Source organism: Falco punctatus, assembly GCF_963210335.1.
Source record: "Falco punctatus genome assembly, chromosome: 11".
In the NCBI taxonomy this organism is placed as follows: Eukaryota; Metazoa; Chordata; class Aves; order Falconiformes; family Falconidae; genus Falco; species Falco punctatus.
In genome coordinates this window covers 11214243-11230356 of record NC_137591.1, presented here as the reverse complement: position 1 = coordinate 11230356, position 16114 = coordinate 11214243, and the positions used below count along the sequence as shown (strand labels likewise).

The 16114-nt window shown below is 44.2% G+C and overlaps 1 protein-coding gene across 2 annotated transcripts in view; it reads right to left on the bottom strand.

Moving 5' to 3' along the window:
* The window catches only part of IPP (intracisternal A particle-promoted polypeptide), a 106133-nt gene extending 90053 nt beyond the window's left edge, over nt 1-16080 (bottom strand). For both annotated transcript variants that reach the window (XM_080406097.1, XM_080406096.1), the window contains exons 1-7: nt 5208-16080; nt 4681-5112; nt 4203-4358; nt 3300-3467; nt 2373-2510; nt 948-1070; nt 92-312 (exon numbers count right to left, since the gene is read on the bottom strand). In XM_080406097.1, the coding sequence (XP_080262223.1) occupies nt 92-312; nt 948-1070; nt 2373-2510; nt 3300-3467; nt 4203-4358; nt 4681-5112; nt 5208-5496 (1527 nt within the window). In that variant the 5' untranslated portion in view covers nt 5497-16080. The remainder of the gene's footprint in view (nt 1-91; nt 313-947; nt 1071-2372; nt 2511-3299; nt 3468-4202; nt 4359-4680; nt 5113-5207) is intronic.
* Between the last annotated feature and the right edge of the window lie 34 nt (nt 16081-16114).

Below are 16114 nucleotides of genomic sequence, written 5' to 3'. Positions count from 1 at the left end.
TTTTCTTTTTAAAGGAAGCAGGCTACCTCTGTAGCATCTTACACAAAGTTGATGCAATCTACATTTATGAGAGGAAGGGACTCTACCATACCTCTTCAAAGGAGTATTTTTCTACAGTAGCTAGCGCATCCTGAGATTCATTCCAGCCTCCCACAGCATAGATACAATCGTTGAGAGCGGCTACACCGAGATACGCTCTTCGGGTGCCCATTGGAGCGAGCTCAGACCAACGTTTAGATATTGGGTCGTAGACTTCAACAGAACGTAGCTCTACTCCTTCATTGCTGATACCACCAACAACATAAATTAAACCTGTAGAAACAAAATTTCTTCTCTGTTAGGTTTCCTAACACAAAGGTTTGAAAGACAGAAAATGTTTGTCACAATACAAGTTTCAGCTTGACATTAAGATGCCTTAAGCATGCCAGATTAAAATCCTCCATTTGTCCAGCAGCACCATACATAAAGCTTTTTTTTATTAGTAACTTGAGGCTCAGGCACTAGAAGCTCTTGATGAAAGCAGCAATTAATCAAGTGCAACGGACAGAATTCAGAAGGCTGCAACTGCTGACCAGGTCTGGATGTCTTTAGACATGACCATCTTAAAATAATCTGTGGCAATTCATGATCGTCACAAACAAACATATACAAACCTACATATGGAAGGTAAATAAAAACAGTATCTGGAAGCACAGTCAACTATTAAAAGACTAGCTGGGTAACAGTTTTTACATGGCTTCCAGTATGGTTTTCATGAGATAAAAGGCAGAAGACCAAGAACTTCATAGTCTTTAAGTTCTGCAGAGTGAAAAATACGGTACAAGAACAAGTAAGCAAGGCACAAGCGTGAGCAATTGACAGCACAGTATAAGACAAAGGTAAAAATCATGACTGAAACATAAAGCTTCAAAATCCAATGGCTCTTGGAACTATTTAACAATATTCACCTTGCATTTCACAACACCCAAAGCAGTAACGAGGCACAGCCATGCTTCCCACCACATCCCAACTATTTTCTTCAGGATCAAATCTCTCAATTGTGTTGCCAATCTCTGCTCCAACCCAACCTCCTGCAAATAACAGCAAACACAGGGAAGAATTTAGCGGCATGAAGCTGCATGTTAGCCACATTTTTAGACGTATGGTGCACTTTTCCAGGACAGACTAATTCTGAAACCAGCACACAATCTACAATGGAAATAAATTACAATTGAGCATAATTAATCCACAAAGATTTGGTATACTAATGCTCATGTGAACAGCTGTTTTTCCAAACTTAAGTTTGCAAATTCGCAACACCAAGATGTAATATTTAAGATCAAATCAATTTACAAGTTCCGTGAATTAACACCTTTAAAATTAACTTCATCCAGTGTGGTGGTTTGACCCTGGCTGGATGCCAGGTACCCACCAAAACTGCTCAGTCACTCCCCTCCTCAACCAGACAGGGGAGAGAAAATATAACCAAAGGCTCGTGCACCAAGATAAGGACAGGGAGATCACTCAGCAATTACTGTCACAGGAAAAACAGACTCGACTTGGGGAAAATTAGTTTAATTTATTACCATTCAAATCAGAAAAACACATTCCTCCCCACCCCTCCCTTCTTCCCAGGCTTAACTTAGTTCCCAGTTTCTCTATGATGGGGAATGGGGGTTACAATCAGTTCATCACACATTTCTGCCACTCCTTCCTCCTCACACTTTTCCCCTGCTTCAGTGTGGGGTCTCTCCCATGGGAGACAGTGCTCCATGAATTCCAACATGAGTCCTTCCCATGGGCTGCAGTTCTTCACTTGCTGCCCCAGCGTGGGTCCCTCCCATGAGCACCATCAAAAAATGTCTTCAGGCACAGACTGCTTCAGTGTAGGTCCTCTGCAGGGTCATAAGCCCTGCCAGAAAATCTCCTTCAATGTGGGTTGCCCAGAGCCTCCTTTGGGCATCCCCCTGCTCTGGCATGGGGTTTTTCATGGGCTGCAGGAGGGTATCTGCTCTGCCATTAACCTCCATGGGCTGAGGGGACACAGCCTGCCTCACCGTGGTCTTCACCACAGGCTGCAGGGGAATCTCTGCTCTGGTGCCTGGAGCCCTCCCTGCCCCTCCTTCTTCACTGACCTTGGTGTCTGCAGAGTTGTTGCTCTCACACAGTCTCACTCCTCTCACTGATGCAGATTTCTCCCACCCTTCTTAATACGCTATCACAGAGGCACTACCACCGTCACTGATTAGCTCAGCCTTGGCCAGTGGTGGGTCTGTCTTGGAGCTGGCTGGCATTGGCTCCATTGGACATGGGGGAAACTTCTAGCATCAATTTACAAGTTCCATGAATTAACCTTCAAAATTAACTTCACCTAGAAAAAACCCAAAACTTACCTAAAGCATAGATAGCACCATAGCACGCGCACACTCCCAGTCCACAACGGGGATGGTTCATGGAAGCCACAGTGGTCCACTGCTTAGTAACAGGATCATAACATTCAGTACAGTCAAAAATCATCGAGTCCTTCTCACCTGCACAGTAAGATCAAAAACAGAGACAGGGTAAACACAATGTTTTGCACTGCAGATATAGAAGAGTTCTTCAACTCCTTCCAGGACAGACAGCATTTGAATACAACAACATCTTTTAGCTAACCAAATGGCCAAAGTAGCAAAAGCTTTGTTTATATCCAGAACTGAATCACCACTAGGAACAGCTTTCATCAACAGTTCCCTAAAACATTACTAAAAACATCAGAGGGGTGGACAACCACAGTGCTATGCACTTTTTACTCTGCAGCACAACTGACAGGGTTTTCAAGACCAAAGAATGTGTTTTGTGGTGACAAAAACAGTAGACATATGCATTCTTTAACAATGGGCTGGAATAGCTACTCATCGCACCCTTGTGCAAACATACACAACAAGCCTTTCCAGGTAGGCAGGTCACAAGCCTTTTACACTACGGGCGTCTGCTAGACTGCAAGTGAGAAAAGAAATGCTCTTAGGGATGGTACACAAAGTCTGCAGAATATCCATCAACTCTTAGTATACCTGCGCATGTCCATACACTTACCTGTGAGCTGCTACACCGTAAGGGGAGAGCAGCTTAGTAAAAAAATGGCCAACACAGGAGCCCAAACAGGCATTCACAGGGCACTGTCGGTAGAGCACCAAGGAACTGCAATTCAATTGTTATTACATCTGTTGTATTATCTACTGTTGGGTTCCTCAGAACCGATTACAGGAAGAATTTTAAAAATCTCCACCCATGAGTTCTGTAGCATCCATGTAACAAAGAAAGCACAGTTCAGCTGTTACCTCCAATGGCATAGACCATTCCTCCCACCACAGCCACACCCAGCCCACTCCGGGCCTGGTGGAGAGAGGACACTGTGGTCCAGTAGTGGCTGAAGGTGTCAAATCGCTCCACACAGCTGAGGGCTCTACTATCACTCCAGCGCCCTCCTTGCAGCCGGGTGTACCCACCTAGAAAGTAAGTGAAAAGATCATGGCTGAGTAATAGCTTCCTGCTCATCCCCATGCTCCTATATCTAAACCATTGAAAAAATTACAGTAACAGCCATTAGACACTTTCAGTAGGAACTGGACTTTTCCACGTAGCATTGTTTCTCCAGCACACAAGGAAGAACGGTTCCCTTGAGGGTCATGTAACTTGTTCCTGAGCTGACCACTTCAAAACACTACCATTGATGTTCTTACTAAAACACAGACACCAGCCAACAGCCTTTGCTACCATAAGTCGGTATTACTTCCCCATAGGGTGAAACGAGCATTCCCTTCCAATACAAAGCTGCAGTTTTGCTGAAAACTTGTGATTTCAAGTATCCTATCACATGAACCAAGGCATGCTAGATAAACTTCAGCCTTCAGAAGAACAGAGAGTGCAGTAAATTCACATACACCATTCCAGCACTGAACCCTGGGCAAATCTTTTCCTGATTTGCAGCTTACCACCCAAGACAAATAATTTCTGAAAGACAAATCTAGGCTTTGAATGCCATGTCATAATAGCAAGAAATGTGAATGCTGCACTTCTGTGCAATTCTAAGCTGAAAGCAGCTCACACGGTCACTCAGCGAGATGAAACATTTTGCTATTTTTTGATTAAAAAAAAATGTCCAGTATCTCCTCCTTCAGTACTGTAATATGAGATACTACTTCATAATTTGTTTTACAAGGTTCAAACAGTCACATTCTAACCTACTGCATAAAGGTACTTCCTGGCTTTCCTCCGGGGACGACCTTTAGAAGCTTGCAGAAAACTGCTGATCTTGTTCTCTTTTGGAGATTTACACACTTCACAATATTCTTTCAACAGAGTTTGCAGGGCCACCCGAAGGCTGAAATCTGGAATACCTTGAGGAAATAAGCAGAATAAAAAAGGCACAGTGAAAAGTTACAGACAGTAAGTAACTCAGTTGTAGAAAAGTTACTAGCTTCTCATAAATTCGCAGACAAATCAAGATTGCTTGCTTTTACAGGACTTTTTCAAAAGCACGTTTTTAAAGTAAGCTGTGCTTATTTGTTAAAAAATAGGACTCGTTTGCTCGGGAGTAAACATTTTCACTCATGATGCTATTAACCTAAAAGAAATCCATCAAAACACAGTAACTCTGAACAACACACAGCTCGCTCAAATACAAGCACCTGATGTTCTTTCTCTCCTTCTTTCACTTACTTTCTATGTACTTTAACAGCCTTTGTGCTGGTAGCAGCGGGAATCGAACGGGCTCCAGTACTTCCACGACGTATTTCTTCCTTTTCCCCACATCCTTCAAAATCCACTGCATCGCCGCTAAGAAAACCTGGTACTCGTCCTCGATGCTCAGGTCCTCGCTTCGCAGGATCTTAATCAGCTGCTCTTTTGTCAGCGCCAGGAACTCTTCCCCGCTCTGCACCTCCAGGAAGTGCGCGTGGATGTAGCTCTCGGTGAACTCCATCAAGTCGTGACAGGCGATCTGCTCGGAGAACTGGAAGAGGCCGATGCAGTTCAGCGGGTCGATCTGCCCCTTCAGGAACTCGCAGCACAGCTCCACCACCTCGGTGAGCTGCAGCATGTCGGCGGCGACGATCAGCTCCTGCACGTTGTGCTCCCCGATGCTCACCACCCCTGCGGGCACGCACACGGCAGCGGGGCTCCGCTCGAGGCTGCAGCCCTCGGGCCACCGCCGGGCAACCGGCCCCGCCGCCCCCCTCGGCCCTTACCTGTGTAGATGAAGTCAAGGAGCGTGTGGAAGATGCCCGCCTCGACGCCCGCGATCCGCACCACGTCGCGGCCGGACTCCTTCATGCCACCCGCGAAGAGCGCCGCGAAGTACGGGCTGCTGGCCGCCAGCACCAGCCGGTGCACGGCGAACGCCTCCGGGCCCACCTCCAGCCGCACGTCGCAGAAGCTCTGCCCGGCCCGCAGCCGGTTGATCTGGGCCAGGAGGAGGCGGGCGTGCCGGTCGGAGAAGGAGCTCCCGCCGCCCTTCGCGGCCGCAGCGCACGCCATAGCCCTCCCTCCCTCAGGCGGCGGCGGCGGCGCCTCTCCCCCGCCGTCCCCTGCCGCCCGCGGGCGCTTGGCGCATGCGCAACGGCACCCCGCGCTGCCCGCCCGCGGCGCATGCGCGGGGGGGGGGGGGGCGGGCGCGCGGGGGCTGTTGGCGGGAAGGGTTGCTCATCCCGCTGAGGCGAGCCGGGGGCTGGCGGGGGTGGGTTGTGCACAAGGGCTTGCTGAGGGGTGTTCTTCGTGCTGAGCGCCCTTCTCCCTCAGGGGGCCTAAGAGGTGGATCTGCTCTGGTTGTGGTACATCCGTGTGAGCCTTTCTCTCTGTGCTTGCCTAGTCGCTTGGCCCTGTGAGGCCTGTTCAACCCCCACGGGTGCCTCTGGCTGCTGCAACATGGGCTGGCTGCCTGCTCTGTGAGGAGCTTTGTCAGTGGTTAAGGCTGGTCCTCTGATGGGTTCGCTTACTGCGCCTGGTGCTGATGTCACCTTGTTCACTAACTTCACAGTTTCTGTCCCTCAGTTGTATTCCCTTCAGGCATGCTTTTGCACACTGGATTTCTAGCTGCCTTAATCTGTGCTTGTGAGAGAGAAACCTGGCAGTGTTGGTGAGTAACCACAGATACTGTCTGCCTGGAGAAACCCCAGAGATGAAAGGTGGGAGAACTGCCTGTCCTTTGCTCAGTGCTGGCATCAGAGCCAGCACCGACCAGAGGCGGAACTGGCCCACGCACCCACTTTGTAATGTTGTGCCATGTTTGGGCCTTCCTCATCATTCCAGCACTGATGTTTCATCGCAGAGCATGCTTCCACCTTCGTCTGTATAATTCACTGAGTCACCACATGCCTGAGCACTGACCAAAGGATGAGCATCACATACTGAGTTACAGGCACACAATCACGGGGTCTGGCAGAGCTGGCACTGATCCTGAGAGAAAAGCATCCCTCCTGAGCTTTCCACAACTGTTCCAGCAGCATGACATGCAACATGACATGCAGCCGCAGCAAAAAGCAATCAGAGAGCCTCTTGGAATGCTTCCATATCTATTTACTGTGAGGCTGGGAAAGAAAAACATGTCTGCTTACAGCCACAATGGTCATGGCCCCTCAGGCTTTTCTCATGATTCTGCATTTCGTTGTAATAATTTTTAAATGTGCTTCTGGGAAGGATCTGAGTCGTGGTACTCTCTGGGGACTGTTGGTTTCTCCATTCATCAGCATTATATTCTTGACAGTAGAGTGGTAAAGTTACCTTTCAAGCTGGTCTTAAAAAAATACCCACAGAAAATATAGATCCAGATAGAAAAATAAGATTTCTGCAAGCACACACAGTTGGAGGCATGCTGATATAACTCAGTACAAATTTTAAGCTAGGCTAATAAATGCGTTGAGATTTTTATTTCACTGATGAATCAGTAAAAGAAACCAGACCCCTCTCGCGCTGACATTTTATTCATCGGAAGTGGCCTGTGAGTAAAAGGCTTAGAATTCTCCTAAATGCCAGTGGCTCAGTCGCTGGCTGATGTCAGCTGTTAGACACTTGGCCAGTACTAGGATTTCACACCATAGCGCCAAATTTACAGACACAAAATAACGCTGCTGAGACTGCTAAATTTGCCCTGAAGGCCTGTCCGGTACCGTGTTAACGGCGTTGAATGGTTCTGCCTCCGGAAGAGGGCACTGCTTCAGCGTGCTGCTTCTGTACCCGCACAAAAGCTGTGCAAGATGGTGCTAATGCTCCCGTACGGTACAGTGCATCTCCCAAAACAAGCTGTAGATTTTCAGGAGTAAGTCTGAAAGTACATCTGGCAGTGTGAAATTGCACTGCGTAATGAGGAGCCTTTTGATTAACTAACACCAAGAATGACAGTCATTGCAGTGAAGGAATTAAAAATGTCTTCGATTTTAATTTAAAAGGCTCCTAGCATGACACTTGCCAATAAGCCAGCTGAATGCTGACGGACGTATAGGGCAGGTGACAAAAAAAGCATGCTCTTCAACATGTCCAACTGCTCATGCCTGCCCAGAAGTGCTGCTGCCACAGCACCAAAGCCTCTCAGTGAGAAGAATCTTGCAGACAAGCTGTTCAGACTTTCTCTTGAAAAAATCCTGTGCTGTGCCGGAGTACCATGAAGCATTGCAGTCCTCCCTGCGTTATCCCACAGAGGCCCATGGCTGCCCTGATTTCCCTGGCTGAAGGCTTCTCAGGAAAACCTTTTCAGATGCTTGGAAGATGTCCTGCTGAGCTAAGGTGGCTGTGCTCCTGCTCTCAAATCCTGCAGATGGTGCTGTTACTACAGGGTGATACATTTGAACGTGCAACAAAAATGGGTGGCTAAAAGCTGTTGCACGGGGGTGTTGTGGTTCTCCTCTGTTACAGGATGATCTTTGTTAGATCTAAGGGTTTGTTGGGTTTTTTCCCTCCCTGAACTCCATAAAGGTGGAGGGCTTTTAGTTTCAAAAAAAACCTAAAAGAAAAAATCGATTCGAAGGTGTGGTTTTGCCTGTCTGCCTCTAGTCAGAAGTCTGTCCATCATACCTATAGCTTTGGGGATCATTTTGACTTAGTATTCACGAAGTATCCTTACCATACTTGGCTGCTAAAATTCTCTCTTGCATGAAACTTGGGCTTTGACTATTTGTAGGTACAACAAACCCTGTGGGATGTTTTGTGATAGGGAGCCACTCTCCATGAAAGCCAAACGGTATGTGCCAGGTCAGATTCCTGCCCCAGTTTCCATGAGTATGAAATCTTCACTTCCCATTCCAAACTGCAGTGCATCTCTGCACTTTGTGCTAAGGCATCTACTATCATCTTTCAACGGTACAGTCAGTTGCCACTTTAATTGCTAATTACCCACTGCAGTTACTACTTGTATTTTAATGCACTTAACCTGTCAAAGGAGAGGTGTTAGAGAGCCTCACCAAAAGGGAAAGGAGCTTGCTTTGTGTTTTAGTGTCCAGGTCACAAAGCCTTAATAGGATATGACCATTTTTGTTCCACTTCCCTAAGTTTCTTAAGGACTTGAAGTCAGCCTTCTCTCAGGGAAGCCAGAATTGCAGAAGGTACAGAGCCACTGAGAGTTTATGAGGACTAGAAATATCTGTAGTGCACTAAGCTACATCTCTCACACTTCCAAGACATCTTTCTGTTAAGGCCTACATTTGTCCAGGTGTTTAATTTACTATGGATGCCCAAGGTTAACGATACAGATCAGCATTCTCTGTTGATGCACATTTTAGTGGAGCGCATCATGTGTGGCATCATGAATTTGCAGCCCCTAGTAGCGGGGAGATGGGAGAGGCTGCTGGAGTTCACAGTCATGTAACTGGAGGAGAAAAGGGGCTCCCTGGGTACTTTCAAGGTATTCCTCAAAGGCAATGGAGGTTAAGCCATTATCACCCCAGTGGGACAGGATATCATGTTATCTACTCAGCCAAAAGCCTCTAATTAGCTACGGACACTAGATTCTAATTAGATATCTGCATAAACATGTTGTCAGCTTATGTTTTTATGTGATATATAAGCTTTAGTGGATGAAAAAGCTTCCCTTCAGGGTCTGAATGTTTTCCATCTCAGCGGGTAAAGGCATTGTGCTTCACAGTCAGAGAACACATTTTCCAGACCTAAGCCAGGCATGGAAATACTCCCTCAGCAGGTTTGAGCCACACTCAGGAGCTATTACCTTCATTTCTGTGAGGGTTAATGAATCTTGATGATTATGTGTGTGTGTTTGTGCACGTGCAGGGTAGAGGTCTGAACTGAAATTGACCCAAGGATGGAGAGCGATAGGGGTCCCCAAAACCAGTCTTTCTGCACAGGCAGCCCCAGAATATAGGGCCTGTGCTACCAGCAAGGTGGTGATGGCTCTGTCAATTTCTCAGCCGAACTGTTAATGGCTAGGGAAACTGTAAAGCTCATTGAAGTGCCATGCTGCATGAATCTTCTCTTCTCTTAGAACTTTTTTGTCTATTTTGGAATTTGTAATTAAGTGTTTTTATTACTTTCACTGTAATATGGCTTCAGGTAAAGGTGACATTAAGGTAACTGCCTGATACCAGAGTTGTCAGTCCAGATAGGTTTAGTATTCTTGAACTGGGTATTAAGGAAACCCTCCTGAGTATCCACATTGCACCAAAGGTACTGAGAAGCAGGCTGTGCTAGAGTCCAACTGAGTGGGGCGATGCCTTCCAGTGACCAGCCATACCCCGGGGAGCCATTTGGCAGGCAGCAAAACTGGGGAGCATGCCAGAGCTGCAAGAGCCTCCAGAGGGAATGTGACATTCCCAGTGAGTAATGCACAGATAATGGCTTGTGATTTCAGGAGCACTGGCAATATTTCACTGCTGTGTGCTCCAGGCTTCACCTTCACAATAGCATTGGGTAGAAAGGTGATTGGTGTATGATAAAAAGTAATAAAAAGAGGACTTTTTTAGTCTTAAGGTATACCCTAGCAATGAAAGGATTGTGTCATCTGACCTACTTGTGTGGAGAGGTTTGTGTTCTGGGTACACTTACCTAGCAGGAGGTTTGGAGGAATTCCAGTGAAACTGGGAAAGTTGTGCAACATGCATGGCTACAGTTCCCCACCAGTTAAGATTCTTGTGTTTAAGCCATAGATCTGGAGCAATTCCAGGCAATTTGATTTAAAGTAAACATCCTGGATGCAGCATGTCAGATACTAGCACAATATTGTTTTAGTCTTTCTCATTTCTCCTGTGGGAATAATCATTCCATGAAGAAGGAAAGTGATCTAATGAGAGAATTAACTCAAGAGCTTGAACATTGAATTAATCACAGCTGTCTGAGAGGGGAACCAAGGCAAACTCCACAGAGAGCTTGCTGCATTTCTAAGGAAGGAGGCCAAAAGAATACTAAGACTTGGATAGCAGTTGGTGATCAAAACAGAGGCAGGAGAGTTATGCTTTTAGTAGCTAAAGGGAAGCAAAACTGTGCAGCAGAGAGAGTTTTCCCCCTCATTTCTCTGAGAAGTTAAATCTCAGTAGTAGGGGATCACTGCAGCTTTTTCTTGGAGATGTTGAAAGTTGCCAGATCACCGGGGTCTGATCCTAACTGTGTCCTCGCACTTAACTGAAGTAGATGATTGATTTCAAAGCTTGGCTCTTTTTTCACTGTTGTCTGGAGTTGTCCTGCAGCTTCACACTACATTAGACCTGCTTGCTAAGGTAAGTTTATCAAAGGTGCAGGTCTTTTTTTTGCCAAAAGGAAAAATGAGTTGTGCTTGAGAACTATCAGTCTTCAGACACATGGGACTTTAGTGTTGCCATTAGTAAAGTCTGGCAATGTTTCAAACTGTAATCCAAATCCTAATGCTTTTTGAACTCTTTACTTAACGCTTCTTGTCTAAATCACTGTGTTCCTTTGTATTATAGAGTACAGTACACAACAGATCCACGTGCTGTCTAGAGCATGTGGCATTTTTAAAAATGACTCCAAGTTATGCAAACATTTTGGAAAGAAAAAACCAAGGAAAATGATCAGAAAATGTGCATAAATTCAGTTAATTTTATTCCCTTTATTTTATATAGTCATTAGACATACACAAAGAGCGTGTTTGCTCTCCTAGAACATACTGCACTTGCATTGACAGAGATTCTGAGCTGCTTTCCTTGAGAAGATGGATAGAGTTAAACTGCCTAATACCCACCACATTCCACAGCCTGTTCGCAGTGGGGTCATTCCAGAAGCAGAGCCTCCATGGAATGTGTGTGAGATACTTCACAAACTGTGAGTAACTGTAAGTAGGATGTCTGTAGGTTCTGCATCTCTTGCTCTGTGAGTCAGGACTTCCATGGCTCTGCATACACTGAAACCTTAAAAGATTGCTACCACACAACCCAGCTCCTTGGCTGCTCTGCTGTTCCCTTGCCGTGTATTTTCCTGGGTGAATTTTTTCCTTGATTTACCTTTCCTCAATGCAAGCATTTTTCATCTCCCTTTTCAGAATTTCACCTTTGGAGGCTTGGACTAGTTCTCTGGTTAGAAAGATTGTTTTTATTCTAATCTTGTCCTTCAAAGTGCTTGCAAAATCTCTACTTCATTGCCTGAGTAAACAAAACTGTTGACTACATTCAGAACAGGCCCTGTGGGATTCCTAACAGAAGACCTGCCTGAGTTTAATGACAATATACTCATAGTAATATTTTAATATATTTTTTAATCAGTTGTGCACCCGTGTTATGGTGATTTCATTTGCACTTCGGTTTTCTCAGTTGGCTTATCAGAATGTTGTATCAAATACTATCAAAACCCTTAAAAAGCCATATCTCATCTACAGCTTTCCATTTTCTGCAGGCTGGTTGTCTCTCAGCAAGGGAAATTAGCCTGTTTTGACATTGTGTGTCTTAAATAATCTAACAATTATTATTTTAATATTTTCTTTATCCTTCAAGCTACATGGAAATGCATTGTTTAACAGCTTGTTCTAGTTTTTGAATGCTCAGGCTTTTGAAATGCTCTATTTCATAAAATGCTGAAGGGTGTCCAGAGAAGGGCAATGAAGCTGGTGAAGGGTCTAGAGCACAAGTCTTATGAGGAGTGGCTGAGGGAACTGGGGGTGTTTGTCCTGGGGAAAAGGAGGCTGAGAGCAGACCTTATCGCTCTTTACAGCTCCCTGACAGAAGGCTGTAGCCAGGTGGGTCTCTTCTCCCAAGTAACAAGCAATAGGACAAGAGGAAATGGTGTCAAGTTGCATCAGGGGAGGTTTCGATTGGGTATTAGGAAAAATGTTTTCACCAAAAGAGCTGTCAGGCACTGGAACAGGCTGCCCAGTGACATGATGGAGTCACCATCCCTGAAGGTATTTAAAAAGCGTGTAGATGTGGTGCTTAGGGACATGGTTTAGTGGTGGACTTGGCAGTGCTTGGTTAACGGTTGGACTCAATGGTCTTAAGGGTCTTTTCCAATCTAAATGATTCTATGATTTTTGCATAACTCTAGTTGAAGGATCACCTTACAAAGTGCAACTCCACTTGCAGCATGAAATAAGGCATTGAAACAGAACTTGTCTGTGCTAGTCCTAGTTCTGCAATACTTCCAGTGATCAGATAAGTGTCTTACTGACTCTTTACCACTGACTCAGTTTGCTTCTCACTACTTATTTTCCTCTCAGGTATATTTTGAAGATTAATGAATATTTATAAAATGCTCTGCATAAAACCTGCACATGAAAAATGCAACAGAAGTTGAAAATGTCATAATTATGGATGCTTATTATTTTTTAAAAAGGAAGCTATATTGCAATCAATATCCAAGGAGAATTATGAACTATAAAGATAGAGTGAGGACTCCAAAGGTACTACAGGAAATTGTGGCTGGCACAACTAAGCTGAAGGTGGAAACAGCTGAGTAACCTGATGAAGAATGCCTTGCAATGGCACAAGATACAGTGGGCAAGTTTTGGTAATAATGCTTAGTATTGAAATATATGCAGGGTGAAGTATTTGTATTACAGAAGGGTGATGAAATCCTTTTCAGTCTGCAAGTAATTAAAGATGAGGTTCATCATCATAAGTAACATTAACAGCTGTAAAGTAACAGGCTCAGATAACCTGTACTAAAAAGCTCTAATAGAACTGTCAAGAGAGATCTCATTTGTCATAACTCCTGGCATTTCAGTGAAATTTCAGAAGACTCATAGTACTGTGCCAATTTTTAAGGAAAAAAAATTAAATAAACAGAGCAAGCAGGCTGACCCAGCTAGCTGTGTTATGGTTAACGTGACATCAGTCCCAAGGAGCGCAGTACAAATACTGATACTTAGCCAGGTCATAAATAAATCAATAATTGGCAATAATTTATATTTTTATCAACATTGTCTTGTTGATAAATTCAATCTAGTTTATTGATAAAGCCTGCTTCCTACAGATTAGTGTAGGAACATATTTCACAAAGCATTTGATCTACCATTGTGACATTTTGATAAAGATCTTAGTTAAGTCTAGCGTCACGAAATACAGAGACATTTCACTTGTCTGGGCCAGTGTGGGTCCAGAAGCAGGACATGTGCTTTTGAGGTGTGATGCACAGCAGGCACTTACCAAATCAGGTCAGCATTAGCTGGGGATGTCTGCAGTCATTGGTAACTTGGGTCTTTCTTTTCCCTGCTTCGCCTTCACAGTATATTTTTGTAGTCTGATTTTTAGTGATTTTTGTTAATTTTGATTTATCTGAGTTATCCTAGCCTTTCTGTAAATGTAAAATCACCACTGATAGTATTGTTGAGTGACAGAGAGATTGTCTAAGATGTAAATTACTGTGAGTATAAAGCAGCTAGAGAGAACAAACAGCAGCTTAGGAAGGCTGGTATATTCACATGAAGGTTTTGTAATACAACCAAGTTCAAAGCAATAAGCCTAGGAGTTAAGATCACAGTTCACAGCTCTGGGACCAGGGAGCTGTATAGTGGAAAAGAGTAATGCCAAGAAAAAAATGAGGAATCGTTAACACATGGACGCTGAAGGCATGCAAATAATCAGAACAATGCTCTTGTAGACATGGGCACTGCAATTAGGGCGGTGTGTAGAGAGGCAGGGACATGGTGCTCTCTCTGTAGGTCAGCCTTAACATGCCATGGAGCATGGCTTTGTTTTGTACAATTTAGGGAGGATATTAATGACTGGAGAAGGTACAGGGAAGAGCCTTAAGTATGATTTAAGGAGAGAGGGTACATGTTGTAATGACATATGTAAACTCAATAGAGCTAATATGGAGCTAATTGCTAAGGAGCAGTTTGCTGAGCAGGAAAGCAAAGCTGAATACTGAAGAACTCTTTAATACAACAGGCTTTAGCGAGAACCTGTGGCTGAAAGCTGAAACATGTTAAATTAGGGATAATCTTTAACACTGAGGAAACAAATGATCAGGAGCATTGGCAATACTCTGTTATGTGGAGTTTTAAATCAAGACTGAAAGTCTTTCTGGATGATAACTTGTATTTGAACAAAATATATCTGGATCAATGAAAGAACAACCAAGAGGTATGGGACAATTTCTGTGCTAGGGACAACTGAGTAGTTGTTGACTTTTTGGCTTAGAAAAGAGATGACCTAGAGGAAATATGGTCACTTTGTAAAATTATTGGGGTCACAAAAGAGTTACATGGTTTCCTTAGGGTACATCATGAGTCAGTGGGAAAGTTATGAATGGCAGCTAAATGGTCCCTTAGCTGCTGTAGGATTCAGTGCTGTTCAAAAGCACACAATAACCACTCTCATGGGTCATCCTGAAACTAAGCATGGATGAATTGTTTGTTGAGAGTGGTTTCAAGAGTAGTTTAGCCAGAGCAGAGAATAAAGTGGAATGGGAAGAAAAGAGCAGAGACACAGGCAGAAACAATTGTGCTATACTTAACAAAAACCATGAAGGAAATCTTTGATACAGAAAAGATTGGTGTTATGGCAGTGAGAGGGGATAATTAATTCTTGAATTTTGAGCACAGCAAAGTAACAAGCAGAAAAATTTCTGTTCTGATTCAGGTGCAATAAAGGACAGGGAAGAACAGAGTGAAACAGAGGGGGAAAGGACTGTCAGTGCTTTACAGAAGACCTATTTCTCGTTCTTTCTTTTCAAACAGTAGAACTGACAAATTGAATTAGCATGAAATACATATGTGACAAAGTATCATTCTATAAAACAATTCAGTGCTGGTAAGAATTTGTCCATTGTTAAATATACTGAGAAGCTGGGTGGAAGCAGAGCATGACCTAATGGGCTTAGCATTACTATTGCAGCTGTGTGAAACCATTCCAATAAATAAACAGCCCAGTGAAGAAAGTGTGCTGGATTTTTAATATTCTCATAGTTTAACAGGATGTGCCAAGTAATTGTTTTAACTGTCGACCAGATCCTTAAATGCTGTAAGCTGCCTAGCTCCATAGCAAGCACTGAGATAATTCTGATTTTCACAATTTGATATCTGACCCACCATATTAAGTCCTTCTCATAGTTTCCCTGGTGATACCTCTATGAAAGGCTGTACAGAAAGGCACAGACCTGTCTACTCTACAGCTATGTCAGAGGGAGTATGGATGCATAACTCATTCATCCTTACTTGAGGAGTCCCTCTGGGACTGGTGCAGATTTTGGTTTTAGTTTGACTGTAACAGTGATGGTGGGAAGCAGAATTACTGATGGCAGAAACCTGACTGGGGCCCTCCCTGACACTTCTGTTTGTCAGAGATCATTTTGTTTGGAATCATTTAGTAGGATTAAATTGCACTCAAATTTATGCTTCAAATTCATATTGTACTGCAGTTTAAGGTAAAAGCCCAGTGCAACTCATCGTGTATACTGGCAATATATGGATCCAGGGATTTACCTAGTATACCACGATCCCCTGGTTTGCAAGATTGTTTTTGAGATACGAAATAAATATATTTTCAGTGGTCAGTAGTCAGGCTTACTGCCCTGTTTCTGCCTGCAGCATTTCTTCTTTACCTGAGCAGAGCTCACAGGAACTCAAGACAGAAGTGCTGTGTGCCTATGCTAATGAAGGGTTTGTGTTGAAGATTTGGTGCATTACTGGCACAGACTTTCAGAGGTCTCTACTTCTCGCTGTTCCACCTTAAGTCAGCAGGAGCTGCTTGTGCCTCTCCTCTTTGAAAGT